General features: G+C 35.9%; 1 protein-coding gene across 5 annotated transcripts; it reads right to left on the bottom strand.

Annotated features, from left to right (window-relative positions):
* Positions 1–240: 240 nt before the first annotated feature.
* On the bottom strand, positions 241–17,366 carry LOC125842250 (putative ALA-interacting subunit 2). Of its 5 annotated transcripts, none has more exons than XM_049521510.1 (9): positions 17,141–17,366; positions 16,602–16,824; positions 14,864–14,925; positions 14,696–14,770; positions 14,481–14,597; positions 8,075–8,145; positions 7,409–7,706; positions 6,428–6,717; positions 241–328 (listed from the first exon to the last, which is right to left on the bottom strand). In XM_049521510.1, the coding sequence occupies exons 2-9, from the start codon at positions 16,690–16,692 to the stop codon at positions 277–279; spliced, it is 1,056 nt and encodes a 351-aa protein (XP_049377467.1). In that variant the 5' UTR covers positions 16,693–16,824; positions 17,141–17,366; the 3' UTR covers positions 241–276. The 5 variants fall into 5 exon arrangements, with proteins under 5 accessions (XP_049377467.1, XP_049377469.1, XP_049377470.1 ...); XM_049521512.1 differs by having other exon boundaries at positions 16,602–16,821; XM_049521513.1 differs by having other exon boundaries at positions 16,602–16,761.
* Positions 17,367–18,690: the final 1,324 nt, after the last annotated feature.

The raw sequence follows: 18,690 nt of genomic DNA, 5'->3' as shown, positions 1-18,690 counted from the left end.
AATACATACACTAAATAGCTAGTTAGCTAACTTTTACACGCTTAGCCAACAGTAGCTAGGGATTTTGCTAAAGCATTTCAAAGATACACATAGGTATTAGCATGCCAGAACAAGTAACTGAAATGATATACCAATTGTTTGGGCTTATGATTCCAACACCCAACCATAGAATTTATGAACAAAATGCAACCACTTAGAAGATATTCTGTTGTTCTCATTAATAAACTTCACTTACTTCATGAAGCCAAATTTGTAATTTAGCAATAGTCATGCCTTCTAGTTTGACATGCCTTTCCAGTTCCAAGATAAATTTGTATCCCCATAAGACCTGCATAAAAGGGAGCTTAAAATCAAAGTCCTGACATGCTGAAAAGGCTGAACAACAATGACTTTAATGGGATTTATAACCTTGAAGAATAAACAGCCATCACAAGGTTAACAAATGAGCAAATGTTACATCAAAATATACTAATCATTTGAGGTGAGGCAGATTTAAAACCATCTTGATGATATGGAACGAAAAAAACTAAAAGCTAGCAATATGTCAAGTTGTCAGCAACTCTTACTTATCCAGAGGGAACTAAACACAACAGTTAAGAAACCCTATCAACAAGTCACCCACTCTAATAGAAAGAAATTCCTTTCCTAGCCTCCCTTCAGCCAATACTTATTATCCTTGCAATTTTCTATCTTCCACTGCTAAAACCACCTGCAAACTTGTGTCAGTTTGCAGGGCTGAGCCACTCAGCAAGCAATATTCTTTTGTTGAGCTGGGACTATTAAATTGGCAGCCCCTCTCCAGCACAGTGTAATTGTTTGGTTCTTCATGGGCGACCAATAATTACATCAATGGAAAATTTTGTTTGTTGTTACAGGAGACATATTTTAATGAGCTTCAAGTTTACTAATCGTATCAGCCTAATCAATAGTTGGTACTGAAAATCCTATAGAAGTATTCAGGTAACAAAGCTACCACAGAATTCAGATTGGGTCTGGTCTTGTTCTCTGCCAGACCAAGTTTATCACTCCAATATTATTTATACACGTGCAAATTCAATTGGCAACCGCATATAGTTTTTGCACAAGTAGAAATTTCTACCAGTCAAAAGTTTTGGCAAAAAATGAAAGCATAGAACAACCCCTCCTCCCCCCTCCACACACACACACACAAAAAAAAAAAGAAAAGGTAAACCATCATGCAGCACATGAAAATTGCTTAAACCATACTATTATGAGATCCCTACAGCAGAACTCCAGCTTTTAAGTTGGTGGAGTACAGAAAGCTTCAAAATTATAATTATTAATCAGGCGTGCCGAGCAAAAGTCAAGGCCTTAGAAAGGCTACCAATCTGCATGAAGATTTGAAGAACTCATAATGAGGGTTGTTGAACCATATAATCTGCTATGGAAATTTAAACTGTCATAAACATCTTTTAACCCTCTAAAGATGAACATCCATCTGCTTCAGTGGAGGATCAACAGTTCACCGGAAGATGAGTTTTGGACAAAACATATCAGAAAGTATACCCACTTAAAAACTTCAGCTCTGGTTCTAGATTTTCGATCATCAACGTGTTGGTTCTGAACACTGGTCATAATATTGCAACCCACTGCAAATACTCACCCCCCGCCCCCACCTAAAATATACAATTATGATTCAAAGTTTTGGGTGAAACCGCAATGCATCAGCCATAAGTATTTTTTTTTTTTCATTTTATGAATTCCAACAGTTAGGTAGAAAGTTGGATAATATGTCATCTTGCATTTCTGATATTATTGGCATAAGGGTAGCCGAGTAAGTTACCTATAACTTTATATGAACATATTATAATATGCAGAATAGAATCCTAAAAAAGGATTCATCTTGAAGATTATTATTCTTGATTTTAGCTCCAAGCTCCTTTCCAAAAGGTCGGTGATGTTACAACTGGTTGTTGTTGAACTTAATCTCTCTTTGGACTTCTAGTAACTTAATAGTCACTATTCTGAAATGATGTGTATGATTGATTTTTATTTATTGCAATTGATATCGCAAGCACATTTTAAGTAAACATTAGGTTTGCTACTAGTTGAAAGCTAACTTAAAACATTAAATTCAAAGAGAACAATACAATACAAGTCTTTCCCTCTCAATCACTTTACATCCTTAAAACCTTTACTGAACCCTTTTCAGTTAGTTAATTAATGATATGCTCAACTACCAGAAAGGTACCCCGGTCGCATTTTGTGTGACACACTTCCCTTTTAAGTCTATTCAAAAAAAAATTTGAATACCTATCTGTTGTGGATGAATTGGAAGTCCTTAAATTAAGTATTTAATTATATTTTTAGTAGCTTTATTTATTATTCTAGAATAGGGTTTATATTTCATAGTTTTATAAAGATTAGGTTAAGTTATAGTTATTAGTTTGGAATAGGATTTAGGTCTCCTACTTTCATAAGAATTAGACTTGCTATTGATGTAATAAGACTCCTATTTAAAGGGGCTTTTGAGGAATAAAACAGTAAGTCATATTTTAGTAAAAAGCAAGAGATCGGAGTTCTCTCTTCATTGAACTCTAAGGTTTCAGTCTCCCTTCAATGAGCTGAAGTTATATACAAAAATAGGTCGATCTAGGAATTCGAACAAAGGCAAGGGAAAGTCAAAGTCAATTGATTTAGATTTTCCTGTTCATCGTCCTGTGACTCGATCCTTCTCTAAGAATCCTAACACTATCTCTTTTTCGGAAATTATTTATAGTATCTCCATTTTACCCTTAGGGGTCGTTTGGTACAAAGATATAACACAGGGATTAGTAATGCAAGGATTATTATTGCATGCATTAGTAATGCAGGATTTATTTTCTTATCAAGTGTTTGGATCATTGTTTTCCACATAATCTTGTGTTTGGATTAGAACTCTACAAAAAGCTTCTTTTCAATTATACCCTTAAATACTATGGGATTTTCTATTTTATGTAATTGGGTCAAGGTCATTGAGAAGACAGAGAAGAGGTTGGCTAAGTGGAAGGCAAACTATCTATCTCTGGGAGGAAGAGTCACTCTGATCAATTCAGTTCTGGATGCATTGCCTACATATGTTATGTCACTTTTCCCTTTACCAGCAAAGGTAGAAGAAAGGTTGGATAAATTGAGGCGTGATTTTCTTTGGTCGGGGAACAAAGAAGGGAAAAAAATACACTTAGTTAAATGGCAGACAGCCTTAATAAGCAAGAGGACAGGAGGTCTTGGCATAAAAAATCTGAGGGTCCAGAACAAAAGTTTACTTTCTAAATGGCTTTGGAGATTTGTGGTTGAAGATCAGGCATTATGGAGAAAAGCAATTCTCAACAAGTATGGGCAGACCGAGGAGTGGGTGTCTAATGTAGTAGATAGCACGTATGGGGTTTCAGTTTGGAGATCAATCAGAAATTTATGGGATAGTCTAAATGAGAATTTGGTGGTCAAGGTGGGAGAGGGTAACAAAATATTTTTTTGGAAGGACAAGTGGATTGGACAAGAGTGTTTAAACTCGGTCTTCCCCGATCTTTTTTCTTTTTGTACCAATCCTGAGGCTAAAATTGCTGAGATTTGGTCCCCTCAGGGATGGAACCTCACTTTCAAGAGAAATCTAAATGATTGGGAAGTGGATAGAATTGCTGAATTGCTACTCAAATTGGGTGAATTCACAGGCCCTACTACAAAAGCAGATGGTATAAGATGGAAACATAACTCTGATGGTAAGCTCTCTGTGCGTAGACTGTAAAAGAGGGAGATCATGGCTCAGTCTGGGGGAATTCTTGGCCCATGGAAACAAATATGGAAGGGCAACATCCCAACCAAGGTGAAATGCTTCACCTGGTTGGTCATCAGAAGGGCATGTCTCACTCAGGAAAAACTCAAGAAAAGAGGCTTCCAGATTGTCTCCAGATGTTTTTTTTGTCATGAGAAGGAAGAAACTAACAGCCACTTATTCCTACACTGTAGGGTTACTGTACAGGTGTGGCGCATGGTTCTCAGCATTTCTCAAGAGCCCTGGATGATGCCAGAACATACTGCTGATCTTTTGAGCTACTGGATGAGGAGGGGGGGGGGGGAGCAAGACCCAAAAAAGATGGTGGTCTATAGTACCTACTTGTGTCTGGTGGGCTATTTGGAGAGAAAGAAACCTTAGGTGTCATGAGAATATTACTAACTCTATTCAGAAATTTAAAGAAAATTGCATTAACATGTTGTTTTTTTGGTGTAAAGAAGATGGTATAGAAGAAGTAGAACAGTTGGTAGATTTCCTAGGATCTATGTAATTATGGTTTCAACTTGTAACTTTTTGGAGGTAGCCAGCGTACCCTTAATGCTGAAGAATACAACCTTAACTTTTATCAAAAAAAAAATAACCCCCGGACAATATTATTTTTTTGTGGCCTTCTAACTAGCTAGGAGAAAAACAATTTTGTTGTCATGTTTGCTATTTTCTCACTTGAATTATTTGAGGGTAAATAATTGTCATCTTAATAAATTGATCACTTACAAAACATCAACAACAACAACAACAACAACAACCCAGTGAAATCCCACTAGGTGGGGTCTGGGGAGGGTAAATAGTACGCAGACCTTGCCACTACCTCGTGGAGGTAGAGAGGCTGTTTCCAAGAGACCCTCAGCTCAAGAGCATCAGATCTAAGTGACCACTTACAAAACATCAATTTTCAATTTAAAAAAGATAGACCATCTACTTTTAAAACCAAAAAGAAGGTAAACGATAGTAAAATCGAATAAACATCTATGTTTACACATAAAATTGCAAGTTGTAGTTTTAATAAGTATGTAATTTTATAAATTGCTCAAAATACAAATAATTAGAAAATCACATATATATCAACAAATAATACATTCAGTTAAGATCACAAACGTCATGTGGTGATATATTTGCCTTTTCAATTAGCAATTATTAAGCAACTCACATTTCAAATATTGTATTGATTTGTATTGGATTTATTTAGCAACAAAACAACTCTCTCTAACTAATAAAATTTGTAAGCTAATTTATTTAAATAAATGTACTAGTATAAATATAAAACATGAAATCAAGAAAATAAACAAAATAATTAAAAGGATTTGGGTGGAATTTTGTCTTTACATGGATAAATCCTATGTATTGCTAATACCACCAAATGGAAGGTATTAGTTATACATCCTATAATACCATGTAGAGTGTATAACTAATCCATGGATTAGTTATTCATAGGCCCAAAATTACTACCAAACATAGTATTAAATAATACCATACATAATACATGGACTATTTCTCCTAATAATCCCTACCAAATGACCCCTTAGTGACATGACTTGGTGAGATTCACTTGATATAAAATTTATTCTTTTGTAAGGATAGAGAAATGAAAATGCATGTGGAAATCTCACCACCACTCCTTAAAGGGTAATTTTGATATTTTGCATATACTTGGCTAACATGTTAAAAGATTTCTTTAATTTTTCTTACTTCGGCCACAATAAAACACGTAAACATAAAATGGAACAGAGGTGTGGTCAATTATTTTCTCCTGGGTTGATCAGGGACCAACTACGAAATGTTACTGCAATTCTTCAACTAGTCTATGATTCATATGGGAAGAAAACGGAGAATTAGTAACTGTTTGTGATGCTAATAGAACCTTGTCCGCAAAAACATGGTGGAATTTATAACACAACTAAGTTCTTCAGTTTTTCGTATCTTTCTGTAAGTTTGGGGTGGACAGTCATATCTATCTAGTAGAAAAAGGCTGGAAGGCACTAGGAACTATACTAAGAAGCACCTGCTATGAGAAGCCAAAATGTCCACCTGGTCGGACTGTTGGGTCAATAGGATTTTGTGTTTTTGCATGAGTAGATACTTGGGTATCAACATGCCTGCTTCAACATGTCAACAGAGGGTATTTTCGTCATTTTAATTATTGACCCTAACTTTATTTTCTTCACGTGTTGTCCAACCACCGCATCAATGTACGTGGCTTTCATGCCGCTTCATCTATTTGCTATGATCCTTCAAACTTTCTTCATCTTCCTGTGTTTTTCTTTAGTTTCTCAAAATGTTGCTGGACTTTCAAGGTACGTCTAATTTTTAATTTTTTGCTTTGCTCTTCGTATTTTCTTCTTATCAGTTCTTATTTGCAAACAGACAAATATAACCAAAAAAGTTGGTTTAACTAGTACAACTGGCATCCTGTTTTGCATTATGATAGATCTATCATAATGCAAAACAGCATTCTCTGAAGTTGTCTGCTTCTTAAATGGTCTAGAGGAAAAGACAGGATATATTTACATTGCCTGCAGGGAAGGGGCAGGAAGGTTGCCTTCACTGTACAGCATGAAGCATATATGAGTAAAGAACAGAATTTTGGCACATGTAAAACGGTGTCATGAAGAACTAATTTGTATATTGAAGGTTTACCTTGGATTTTTCACATGAAGTAACAAGAAGACAAAAGCGAGGAAGATAAATGAGGAACCGACAGCGACATAGGACATCCCAACGAAGTTATTCCTGCCTCCCAGCCAGCTGGTTGTTGAAAGAACAAGTTTCTTCCTTCCACCAAAACTGTACGTGTTGTAGTTGTTAACAAGATTCACCATAATTAAGTCACCTTCCTCTAAGTCCACTTCAATTCTTCCATATAACTTACGAAAGGTAGGGAGAGCAGCAGTACGCATCCATACAATGAGATCCTCCTGATCACTTAGCTGATTGATTCCATCAATCCCATTCCAATTGAAGATAAGATCCATGAAAAAGGACACATTAGAGAAGAGAATCAATTAGAAGTCAGATCCGTATAGTTGAAAGAGAAGACAACAAACACAATGTTGAGGTCAAAATTTATGCTTAAATCATCGGATTGAATCTGTAACCAAATTAAGTGCTAAAATTCCAATCCTTAAGAAAGTATTAAAATCAACAAAAGTGATATAAAGACTCGGGTCATGACTGGAACATCACAAGGGCCACTTCTAAGAACGAAACCTAGCAAGAACTTTCAAATTCAGTGTTATTATTTTTGTAATATAAATCAAGACACTGCATCAGACAAAACAGAGATGTGAAAACTTTAAAAAAAAGACTCACAACATGCGGACGGGAATCCAGTATAGAGGCATAAGAGCTTTCAATGATCAATATTTGTCCTTAGTAGTGACTCATGTACACGTTCATCCAGGAAAATATTCAAATGTATTAAGAACGATACCTATTTTCCATTGGTCATTTCTTGCCCATCTTCTTTAGTCTTGGGATTCAAGAAGAGATATTGACTCTAAAATGAAATATTGCTCCTAAATTAATATCCCTTGATTTAACAATTTTGTAAGCACTTCCATATGTTTCATTTAACAGAAAAGAATAACCAGAATTGCTGCATCTGTTCTAAGGCCTTACAGGGATGTTAGGGTCCAATGTTGCACCACCAATTAGAGACCCGCTCTGGAAATTGGATGGATAAACGTCTTTCCCATATTTGTGTTCACGATCACTCCTCCAAGCAATATTTTTCCTGTTGACTTTTATAGCATCTGCCCCGTTGAAGAAGGAATACGTGTCATTAAACAAGCTCCATGCAATCAAACCACAAGGAACAATTGGGAGACCATTGTTTTCGCCTTCGGGATTGCAAGAACTTGTATCATTGTACTGTAATCCATGTAAAAGCTGTTTATCACTTCTGCTTTTGACGTACCTGGATTACAAGGCCAAGCTAAGTCAGAAAAGAACAATTAACAGAGATAGATGACAAAATTGACTTCACACGGAGGAAAAAGTGATGACAAATGCAGACAACACTCCAGAAGGATAAGAGGAATAAATAAAATAGAGAAGAAACAAATGGTACAACTAGTATATAATGTGACAAGAATATGATATAACTGAGAAAAGCATCTATATTACATACATATAAAAATAAAAATAAAAAGAGAGAGGAACTTATAAATCTTGATAACCAACTAATTTTAATGCCAGTAGTACCAATCTTCCATGAATTTGTATTACCAGCAAAAATTGGTACTTGAAAAAGAAAAATGAAACAAAGGAGTAAAGAACCTTCACCTTCTGTGGTTCTGGTAATAGTTATCGAGTTGATAATAGATGTAAATTGGAGCTTTCATATTTTGGGGCACCTGCACAGAGACAATTTCCAAACACAAAACAAATCAATAACAACAACAACAACATACCCAGTGAAATCCCACTAGGTGGGGTCTGAGGAGGGTAGAGTGTACGCAGACCTTGCCACTACCTCGTGCGAGGTAGAGAGGCTGTTTCCGAAAGACCCTCAGCTCAAGTACATCAAATCCAAGTAAAAGGCGAGGAAAACAGTGTATATACATACCATCCAATACGAAAGATAGTATACAATCAACAAAGGAAGACAGTAACATCAACAAACAATGAGAGAAGTGAAACGCATTATACAACATAAGGCTATAAATATCACAGACAAGAACTGCAAGTGCAAGACTAGGACTACTACACACGCTAACAACCCCTACCCTTGCAAGGATAGACAATACGCTAGCCCTACTAACCTTCAACCTTAATACGCGACCTCCACTCCTTCCTATCTAGAGTCATGTCTTCGGTAATGTGAAGCTGAGCCAAGTCCTGTCCAATCACCTCTCCCCAATACTTCTTAGGCCTACCTCTACCCCTCCGCGTACCCTCTACAACCAGCCCCTCACACCTCCTCACTGGGGCGTCTGCGCACCGTCTCTTCACATGTCCAAACCATCTCAGTCTCGCTTCCCTCAGCTTGTCCACCACAGAGGCCACTCCCACCTTCTCCCGGATAACTTCATTCCTAATCTTATCACTCCTAGTGTGCCCACACATCCATCTCAACATCCTCATCTCCGCAACCTGCATTTTCTGAACATGTGAGTTCTTGACTGGCCAACACTCCGCTCCATACAACAAGGCCGGTCTAACTACCACTCTGTAGAACTTACCTTTAAGTCTAGGTGGAATTTTCTTATCACACAAGACTCCAGAGGCAAGCCTCCATTTCATCCAAGCAACCCCAATGCGATGCGTGACATCATCATCGATGTCACCACTTCCTTGTATTACAGACCCAAGATACTTAAAACTTTCTTTCTTGGGGATGCTCTGTGTGGCAAGTCTCACTTCTACATCTGCCTCATCCAACGCATCACTGAATTTGCACCCCAAATATTCTGTTTTGGTCCTACTTAACTTAAACCCTTTGGACTCAAGCGTTTGTCTCCACACCTCCAACCTCGCATTAACTCTATCCCGCGTCTCATCAATCAGTACTATGTCATCTGCAAATAACATACACCATGGGACCTCCTCCTGAATAGACCGCGTCAACTCATCCATCACCAAAGCAAATAGAAAAGGGCTAAGGACTGATCCTTGGTGCAACCCCATCTCAACTGGGAAATGTTCCGAGTCACCTCCAACCGTTCTAACCCGAGTCTTGGCTCCACCGTACATGTCCTTTATCGCCCTAATATAAATCATCGGGACACCTTTAGCCTCCAAGCACCTCCAGAGGACATTCCTCGGTACTTTGTCATAGGCCTTTTCAAGGTCAATGAACACCATATGTAGGTCTCTCTTCCTTTCTCTATATTTTTCTACCAGTCTTCGCATAAGATGAATGGCTTCGGTCGTCGACCGTCCTGGCATGAATCCAAACTGATTCTCAAAAATGGACACCCCTCTTCTCACAAAACAAATCAATGAAGAGGATAAAGAAAAATTCCAAACTAGAATCTCCAATCATTTAAATTTTTATCACAAATTAAAAAAAAAAAGCAAAAGGTTGGTCGTGTTTGCAAAGTAAAGATGGAATGATGTGGTATGCTGCTGGATGAACAATGCGCAATATGGATTGAATGGCACAATGCCAAACATGTTATACCTCAATATACTTTATACCTCGTTAATGCTAGGGTGTTTCTTGACCTTACAAAGGAAAGGTTGCAACGAATGAGAGATGATGGATGGGAATCGTTCATGGATGAAGTCGACTTCATTTGGTGCTAAATATGATATTTTGGTATATTCCTGGAAAGTCAAAGTGTAAACCTTCTAGCGTTACTTATTCACATCCCCCACGTGTTAAGCTTTTCTATGCTGTAAATTGTAATTGATTTGCAACTTTAGGAGCTTAACAAATCGCTTTGATGTCGTGAGTTATAACTTGTTTGTTAGTATGGCTAGCTTGAATTCGGCTAATTCATTTGCTAATTTTGATACGGAAAGAATAATGACTTTGGCCAAGTAATATCCGGATGAGTATGGAAAATTGAAACTTTGAGATCTCAGTTACCAACTTGACATTTTCATAATGTGCATGCGACGTGGTGACCCTAGGTTCTCTAATTTAAAAGGAATTAGTGATTTGGCAAAAGCGTTGCCTGAGGGAAATCTTGTGGAGACTTATTTACTTGTGAAGTTGACTCTGATTTTACCTGTCGCGACTACAACCATAGAAAGAGCATTCTCATCCATGAAGTACATCAAAGATGAATTACGTAGTACTATTAGCGATGCACTTTTAGATTTTTGTTTAGTTTGTTACTTTGAGAAGGAAGTATTTGCAATTGTAAGCAATGGTGCTATTTTTCACCACTTTCAAAATATGTAAATGTGTCGAGTTCAAGTATGAGTGGATGTTGTACTTTGGTTATATTAGTATCAACTTAATGATATTCGATTATACATAAGTTTGTACTTTGCTACCATTATTATTCATTTTTTTTAAGACTTATACGCCGAACTTTGTCGTTAGTAATTGGCGTACAAAAGATAGTGGTGCCCCCCGTTGTGCTCAAATCCCGGGGTCCGTCTCAGATAAGATAGGTTGTCGTGACTTTACCAATGCAAGAACTGTCTCCTTAGATTTTAATAGGTTACTGGAGTTCCATTTACTCATTTATTTAAAATTAACATAATACCTATGAAGCAAGTATGCAGTGACATGTGAATGTATGATAATATAAAACGTATATAACTTGTAAAAATCACTTCTAATTCAGCATTTCTTATGGAAATGTAAGCTTACATTGAAGATCTAGAACAACTGGATCAGATCACCACCACAGTGTAGTTTTAGGTCAAATACAATTTGCCAGCAGTTTCTGGATATTTTATTACTGAAACTATTTTGTACTATTTGACACCAGTGGTTCCTTTTTTCATTGAATGAAATTGTAAGAGTTTGGGTTATACATGTACATTAGAGGAAAAGGACTACCAACTTTTCCTTATTCCACAAAGAACTTACATAAATTATACAGTTTCTTCTTTTATTTTCTTGTGGTATGTAAAGCTCTTTCAAAAGGAAAAGAGAGAGAGACATTTTTTAAATATGTACTTTATCATCATGCATCAGCTAAGAATGTTGTTATTGATGCCTTTTCAGAATCAACTTTGGTGTTTATCTATCATAGAACCTGATTGCTTAGACAATAATATGCTATTTTTTAATAAATGACAATGTAATGTATTTGGCTATTGTAGTTCCATATTTCTCTACTTTCTAATCCACAATAGTTTGCACTACACACCTTCATAAAATATGGCCTCAACCCTTCCGTAAGAAAACCTTTGATATTACCTTCCGTGATTCTTATATTAATTTTTAAGTATACATGTATGTGTGTGTATAAAACATATATATGTAAGTATACTTATGTGTATATATGGGATTTTGCTAACCAACTACTTGGTCAAGGTAGGCGAGGTAGGTTAGCATTGTATCCATTTCTTGATTTCCAAATGCCATTACCAATACACTACCACACTGACAGGAGGGCCTTTACTTTTTCTCCACCCAACCTTTAAACCCAATCCTCCTTTTCCCTCTTCTCTTTTCCACATCTCCCTCTTCAATGGCGACTCCACCAACAACAACAACATAATATCGGGAAATAGATTAAATACAAAGAACAATTATTAAAACCATCTTGGATGATGGGAATAGCTTTTCATCGTCTTTTCTTGCTTTTTTCCCTATTTGTTTTCTAATTGCATTTGACTTGGTCAAATTGTTGTTTGAAGAGGTATTGTTATTGGATATTATGCATTCGAATCAGATATGGAAACTGAATTGGGGGTTTCTAGTAACATTTTGACATTTCAAAGAAGCGGAGGAGGCACAAAAGCTTGCTGAGAGTGGAAGTGAATATGAGATTGAAGTTGGAAATGTCAGATAATGGTTACCTCTTCTTGATTATGGATCTTGGTTTTATTTTCTTAGAGTAGCCAAAGCTATCTCTGTTTCTTAAGCTTTCACCATGAATGATGACAAGAAGGAAAAAGAAAAAGAGTGGTGAAAGGGACTTGGGTTTTACTTTTGTGGAAGAACAAAAGAACCCCATCATTATTCTTATTTAATGTGTTATTAGAGGTGAAAATAAAAAAATGGGTGCAGTGCTAACCTACTAGGCTACTACAACCATATAGTAGGTTAGCAAGACTCACATATATGACTGTCAAATGGGTGAGTTGGACTGAATTTAGGTGAGTTGGACAGAATTTGGGTGTGTCAAAACAGGTTGAGTTAATAAATGGGTGTGTTAATGACTCGTACAAAGGTTGCTTGGGCTGAGATGGGCGGGATATAGATGAGCTAAATAATGGGTCATAGCCCAACCAGCCCACTCCTTACCAAGTTTTAGCTTCTTTGTTTGTTTTCTTATAATTTGTTTAATTATCAAACAAAACTCATGTAAAAAATTCTTTTCAAAGTCTTTTTAAAAATATATTTTGATAGTTTCATGGGTCCATTTTGGCTATACATATTTAGCCCAAGAGGCCAAACCAACTATTAGAGGGCCTGAATAAGGCTGGTCAAAACGGACTGAGTTAATAATGGACAGGCCATTATCCTACTCAAACTTGAGTGGGCTGTGATCATGTTTTCATGGGCTACTTTTGTCACCCTACACACACACACACACACACACACACACACACACACACACACACACACACACACATATATATATAGAGAGAGACCGCTTTGCTAACCTACTACATGAAGATAGCAGATTGTACCCACTTTTAATTCACTAAAATACCCTGCCACCTTATTAAAATAAGAACTTTCAGGGGCATTTTGGTCCTTTTACCTAAATTCCCTTATTTCTATTTCTCAGTCCTTCCCATCTTTGATTCTCAATTAAACCTCACACTGAAACTTCTTCCACTGCTATATAATATTTCCTCCATTACTTATCCACACAAAGAACAAACAAATTAAAAAATGAAAAAGCCAGACGTTAATTTTGTGGAATTGGGTTTAGAGCGGGTATCCTTTGGAAGTGGGTTTACTGTTAAGCTTCTCATAAAGGAAGAGGAGTTAAAGATGATTTTTGAGTTGGATTTGCCAAGAAATGCATACCCTTGAGTTGAAAGAGTATTGATTTAAATATCTAGGGAAAAAAACAATTTAAGAACTCCATCTACAGTTCATCAAGAAGGAAACTACAATCAGGGAAATGTGTTGAATCTGTAATGAAAAAGTTTGCAGTAAAGCGAAGCAAAATTTGGATATTCCTGAGAAAGAGAGAGATGAGTGGAAAATGGGGAGGAAGGAAAATTGGATGGATAGAAAGACTAAAATGCCCCTGAAAGCTCTTATTTTAATGAGGTGGCAGGGATATTTTAGTGAATCAAAAAGTGGGTACAATGTTAACCTACCTTCATGCAGTAGGTTAGCAGAACCCATATATGTATACATATCTTCTTTGAAGAGAATCTACGGGTATTCCAGTGTTCAGGGAAGCGTGAAGCGGAAAAAAGCGATAAGGCCCCGCTTCACGCTTTAAGGGATGAGCGCTCACATACTCATTCTAGTCTGTGAAGCGTAGAAGGCTCGCATCGCTTCATCGCTTTAAGTGATGAAGCGCTCGCTTTCCTGAACACTGGGGTATTCTGTACAGAATTCTCAACATTAAGTTTGAATGGGAGTTATATAAGATTGTATCAAAAATATTATGCCTTTAAGATTAAAAAATTCATATCGAAATTGATTTCTGATGCATAGTAGATTTCATTAGAAGCAGCAGATTACTAATGTTGTCTCAATAGCAAACGAAAAACTGTGTGCTATGTTAAAAAAAGCGAAACAGGGGCTAATACATAAACTGGACGTGGAGAAGGTCTTATAACCAGAGAACTGAAGATTTTTTTATCACCGGGGAAATGGTATATACTCAACATATGAGCCAAAAAATAAGTTTTTCCGTAGTGAAAAGTGTTCTGGTTTGTTTTTAAAAAATAATAATTAGTAAATGGTGTCCATCGATGAACTTCAATGAGCAGTCAAAGTATACATCATCATCACTGGATGTGCAGAAGAAGGCTTAGATGTAGTGTCATAAAAATCTGACATGGTAATATCTTATGAAGCGAGGAGAATTAATATATAAAAGAGGCATGCTTGGATGCGAGCTCATAACTCGTAATGAAATATCACCTTTAAGTAACGTGTACAATTCTTGGAAACTGAGGCATCTTTGATGTAAGCAACTTTTTGACTCTTGAAATTATCTGGCACACAATCTATATCATATCTGTCAACAATCTCAATAACCTGCAAATGCTTTTCTGATCAGCCATTTATGCCAAACTTATTGATCAGGAATGGAGGAAACAGATTATGCATTAATCAACAGAGGAGCAAAAGCTTACACTTTCAGAAGCATAAAGACAGAGAAGTCCAATTGGAATAAAAATGACGCCTATCAAGAAAAACATCGAAATGACCTGTTAAGAAAATGTAGTCAGAGAAGTACAACACCCTGTCGATTTAGAAAAGAAATGGGAATTTCAGAGAAAGACTTGTTCTCATTTAATTACCCATGCTGGTGTAAGGACAGGTTTACATGCTGGGAGATTTTGTTGTTTAAACTGATATACAGCTGCAAACGTGAGAATTAAACATGTCAATATTTAGCCTCTAATTCTGTATTTTATAGGTTATGAAGCAAATAGAACTGCATTGCACTCAGCTTGAGAGATAAATGATAATACCGAGAGAAATGAAGAAGTTCAATGGAAAACTGAACTAATCAACTAGATGAGTACCAATTAATATAGAACAAAAGCTTAATTGAAAAAATCATAACTTGATATTTTGATTGAAGATGCATCACTTGTTGCAATGTCACAATCACAACCAATTATATATTTTATAGAGAGATGGCATAATGCGCTCCTCAAATTCACATATTCTCCTCCTTATATGCTTATTTAAAGAAACAAACATACCCAGACTCTAGCGACAATGGCAAGACCTTAAGTAAGTGAAGTACAACTGGAACCTATGTTAGAAGGCTTTTACACTGTTGAGAAAGCTTATTTCCTGTAACTTGATCCAAAATCAGAATTTATAACCAACAGATAGACACCAAACTCTTACTTTGTATGGAAGAGGACACTACATCTCCCTTCATGGAAAGTCACTCTCACATGCTCCTATTTCACTGACCAAAAAAATTACTTTTGTTTATTTACCATTACTGTAGAAATCAAGCAAGTCCTCTGGTAAGACAATGACATTCCATTTTCTTCACCTAACTAATTGTTAAATGTGTCCATACAAGTGTAATTACTTGATTACAAGTTTTTCCTAAGGTGTCTACAAGAGTTGGATAAAGTCCCATAAAAGGTCTTGATAAATACAAGAAGGATGGCATCAGATCACATCCCCAATTCAGATTGATCATACTCTCACAAGTCCTTGCCAGCTCATCTAAGGCTTAACCAAAGAAACCACAATCTCCATCAACGACTAGCACTACCATCGACTCCCCATCACCACATACCAGAAATAACTAATAACCATCCCAAACCACAACCCTACATAATGCTGACGCAACTCAAGAGTTGACATCTATCAACACCACCCAAAATATCACCAGCATAACATCAGCAACACCCACAAAAGAGACATTTCAAGTATTGTGAAAACACAAGAAGAAATTTTCTCTGGTTTAACAATTGGCAGCAGCAATTCCAATTTTCTGATTATTTAGTTCAAATATACTCGTTAAAGAACCTGGCACGTTGAGAGAGAAAATTCTACCCATAAGAGCTTTTTGTTCTCCTTTGTTTTATTGGTTTTAATTTATGATACTCATGACGGAAAGTTGTTCTGATCTATAATATCTTCAAGTTCATACTTAATGTGCACTCTCCACCAATCATAATGAATAAATTCGAGGACTTCCACAGTTTATCCATTGCTGAGATCTATCACTATTGCTTTTTGCATGTCTTTTGAAAATTAAAGTAGCTGCAAATCTCTTGATTTGTGGCATATCATATTATCTGTTGTATTAGTAGATAAAATCTCTTTCCCATTATGGATTGCAATAGTTTGGCCATCATTGTGGTATGACGGTAGATGCCCGGCACCACATTATTATTAATTATTTCTGCTCTTTGCTTCCATGTCTACCTTTCCTCAAATAGCTTGATTAGTAATTTGACCTATGCTATTCCAACTCACTTAAAACCAAACTCTTCACAGAATTTAACTATCACGGAAAACCTCTCATAGGAATAACAAAATTGATTTGTAGTTTGAATTTACCATCATCCAAATGTCGTCGAACTGGACGTGACCGAGATTCTACAGATTGTGCACCATTTCCTGACAAAGTACTTGATCCCTCCACATCCATTCAATCAAATAATGATAGCAAAGCCCTGTAGAATCTCTACTCAAGAATCTGCAGCTGGAGCAAAAAAATCTACACGTAGTAAATTTTGCATACAAATTTCCACCAATCTAATCTCGAAGACCCATTTGTCTGCTGAGAGAAATCCATAAAGGGTTTGAACTGAAATGAGAAAATTTTGCAAAATCCAAACAAAAATTAATTACACTATAGAGTGAAAAAAAAACTGAATTCGTGGAACCCATCTGTATTCTGTTCTATCTAAACTGTGATCCAATCATTCAAGCTGGAACTTCTTAATTTTCACCAAAAAAACAGAAGAAAAGAATCTATCAACCATATTATATTTTGAGCTACAAAATTAAGATTCCAGTTGAATTAAGGTGGCTCTAAAACATAGTAGAAAGAATTAAACATTGAATATTCAAAGAAGATGAGCCAAAATTCTTACCTGTGAATTAGGTTGGGAAAATTGAAGTAGGTAGCAAGTACAATGGTAGATAAATACGATTTCGAATTTATACGGCAAAAAATAGGAGAATGGATGATTGTATATATGAGGGAATGTGAGCTATTGCTTTTGACAGAAGAAAACCAATGTATAGGGTAATACGCATATATACGTTTCGACCAAAGACTTGTCTGCAAGTCTCCCATGAAACCTTCCTTTTTCCTCCGACTATATATTGTTTCTAATAAAATAAAAGGGGTTAAATAAGTCTTTCGTTTTGTTTTTTGTTCCACTTTGGCCAAGAAATGATCAAATCCACTTTAAAATATAATTAAGTAAATCTAGGATCAAATTAACATTTTCAAAACTTTTTAATCTTTTATAAAATACAAAAAAACACTTCAGTTTTCAACTTTTATAATTCTATCGAAGGCATTTTAAAAAAAATAAAAAAAAAAAGAATTTTCTCTTCTTCTTCTTCTCCCAACGTTCTCTCTTCTTTTCTTCTTCTTCCTTAGAAAATCCGAAAATCCGACTATCAAAACAAATATTCTCCCCCATTATCTTATCTTCCTCCTCATCTCTGACCGTGATTCTCTCCTCTTTCTGAACTGAAGATTGTGTTCGACTTAAAATGGGTAAGTCATTTTTTTAAAAAAGATTTTACAATTTTCGAACAATACCAAGTTTTTTTCTTGGGTTAATGAACAATAAATCGTTCTATAGATGTGAAAATTGAATAATGGTGTAATGGTACCTATTATTTATTGTTTTTGAAAGAAAATCAACAAATCCAAAAAAGCCCTAATTTTGAGGAAATGAATATGTATTGTTAACATTCAGTGAAACATCGTTTTTTGTTACTTTTGTGGTTCGTTTTTTTGACCATTTTGTTCATATGATTTTAGAAATATAGTCTTGTTCAGTTGTCCAACATATATTTCATTCGTTGAAAGATGTGTCGTATGTTACTACATTTTAGTGATATGTTGGTATATATTCCAACAGAGTTGTCATATGTTAGAACATATCACCTATGTGTTAGAGCAACAAAATGGTCATCTGTAGTAACAGAAGATTCATCGATGGCCACAGAAGATTCATTTGTGGCAACAGAAGGTACATCTGTGGCAACAAAATGTCCATCTATGTCAGCATAAGTATAAATTGCTACCCATTATTATTTTATAATCAATTGTAAACTCTAAACCTTTTTTTATTTACCTTGTCGATCAAATGATACAAGAAGTTTCATCCATGACAACAACTCAATTTTTTATTGGTGTTGCTTCCTCTTTTAACATCAAATGCTTTTTTTGTCTATGCGAAGAATGTGAGCAGCAACATGATTATTTTATTAGTCGTGTTAAAGAACTCACTGATATTTTTAAGGAAATGACTTATAATATTGATGTTCATACATCCAAGAAGATTTCACAGCCTTTGAAGTGTAGGAGATTGAAAAAATATATTTCTCAATCACTATCTATAATTAGTAAAAGAAAAACATCAATGACTACTGCTCCAGTATAACACTCAACCCTAAAAGG

This window comes from Solanum stenotomum, chromosome 10, assembly GCF_019186545.1.
Source record: "Solanum stenotomum isolate F172 chromosome 10, ASM1918654v1, whole genome shotgun sequence".
In the NCBI taxonomy this organism is placed as follows: Eukaryota; Viridiplantae; Streptophyta; class Magnoliopsida; order Solanales; family Solanaceae; genus Solanum; species Solanum stenotomum.
The sequence above is the reverse complement of the archived record's forward strand: the minus strand, read 5'-3'. Positions and strand labels throughout refer to the sequence as shown.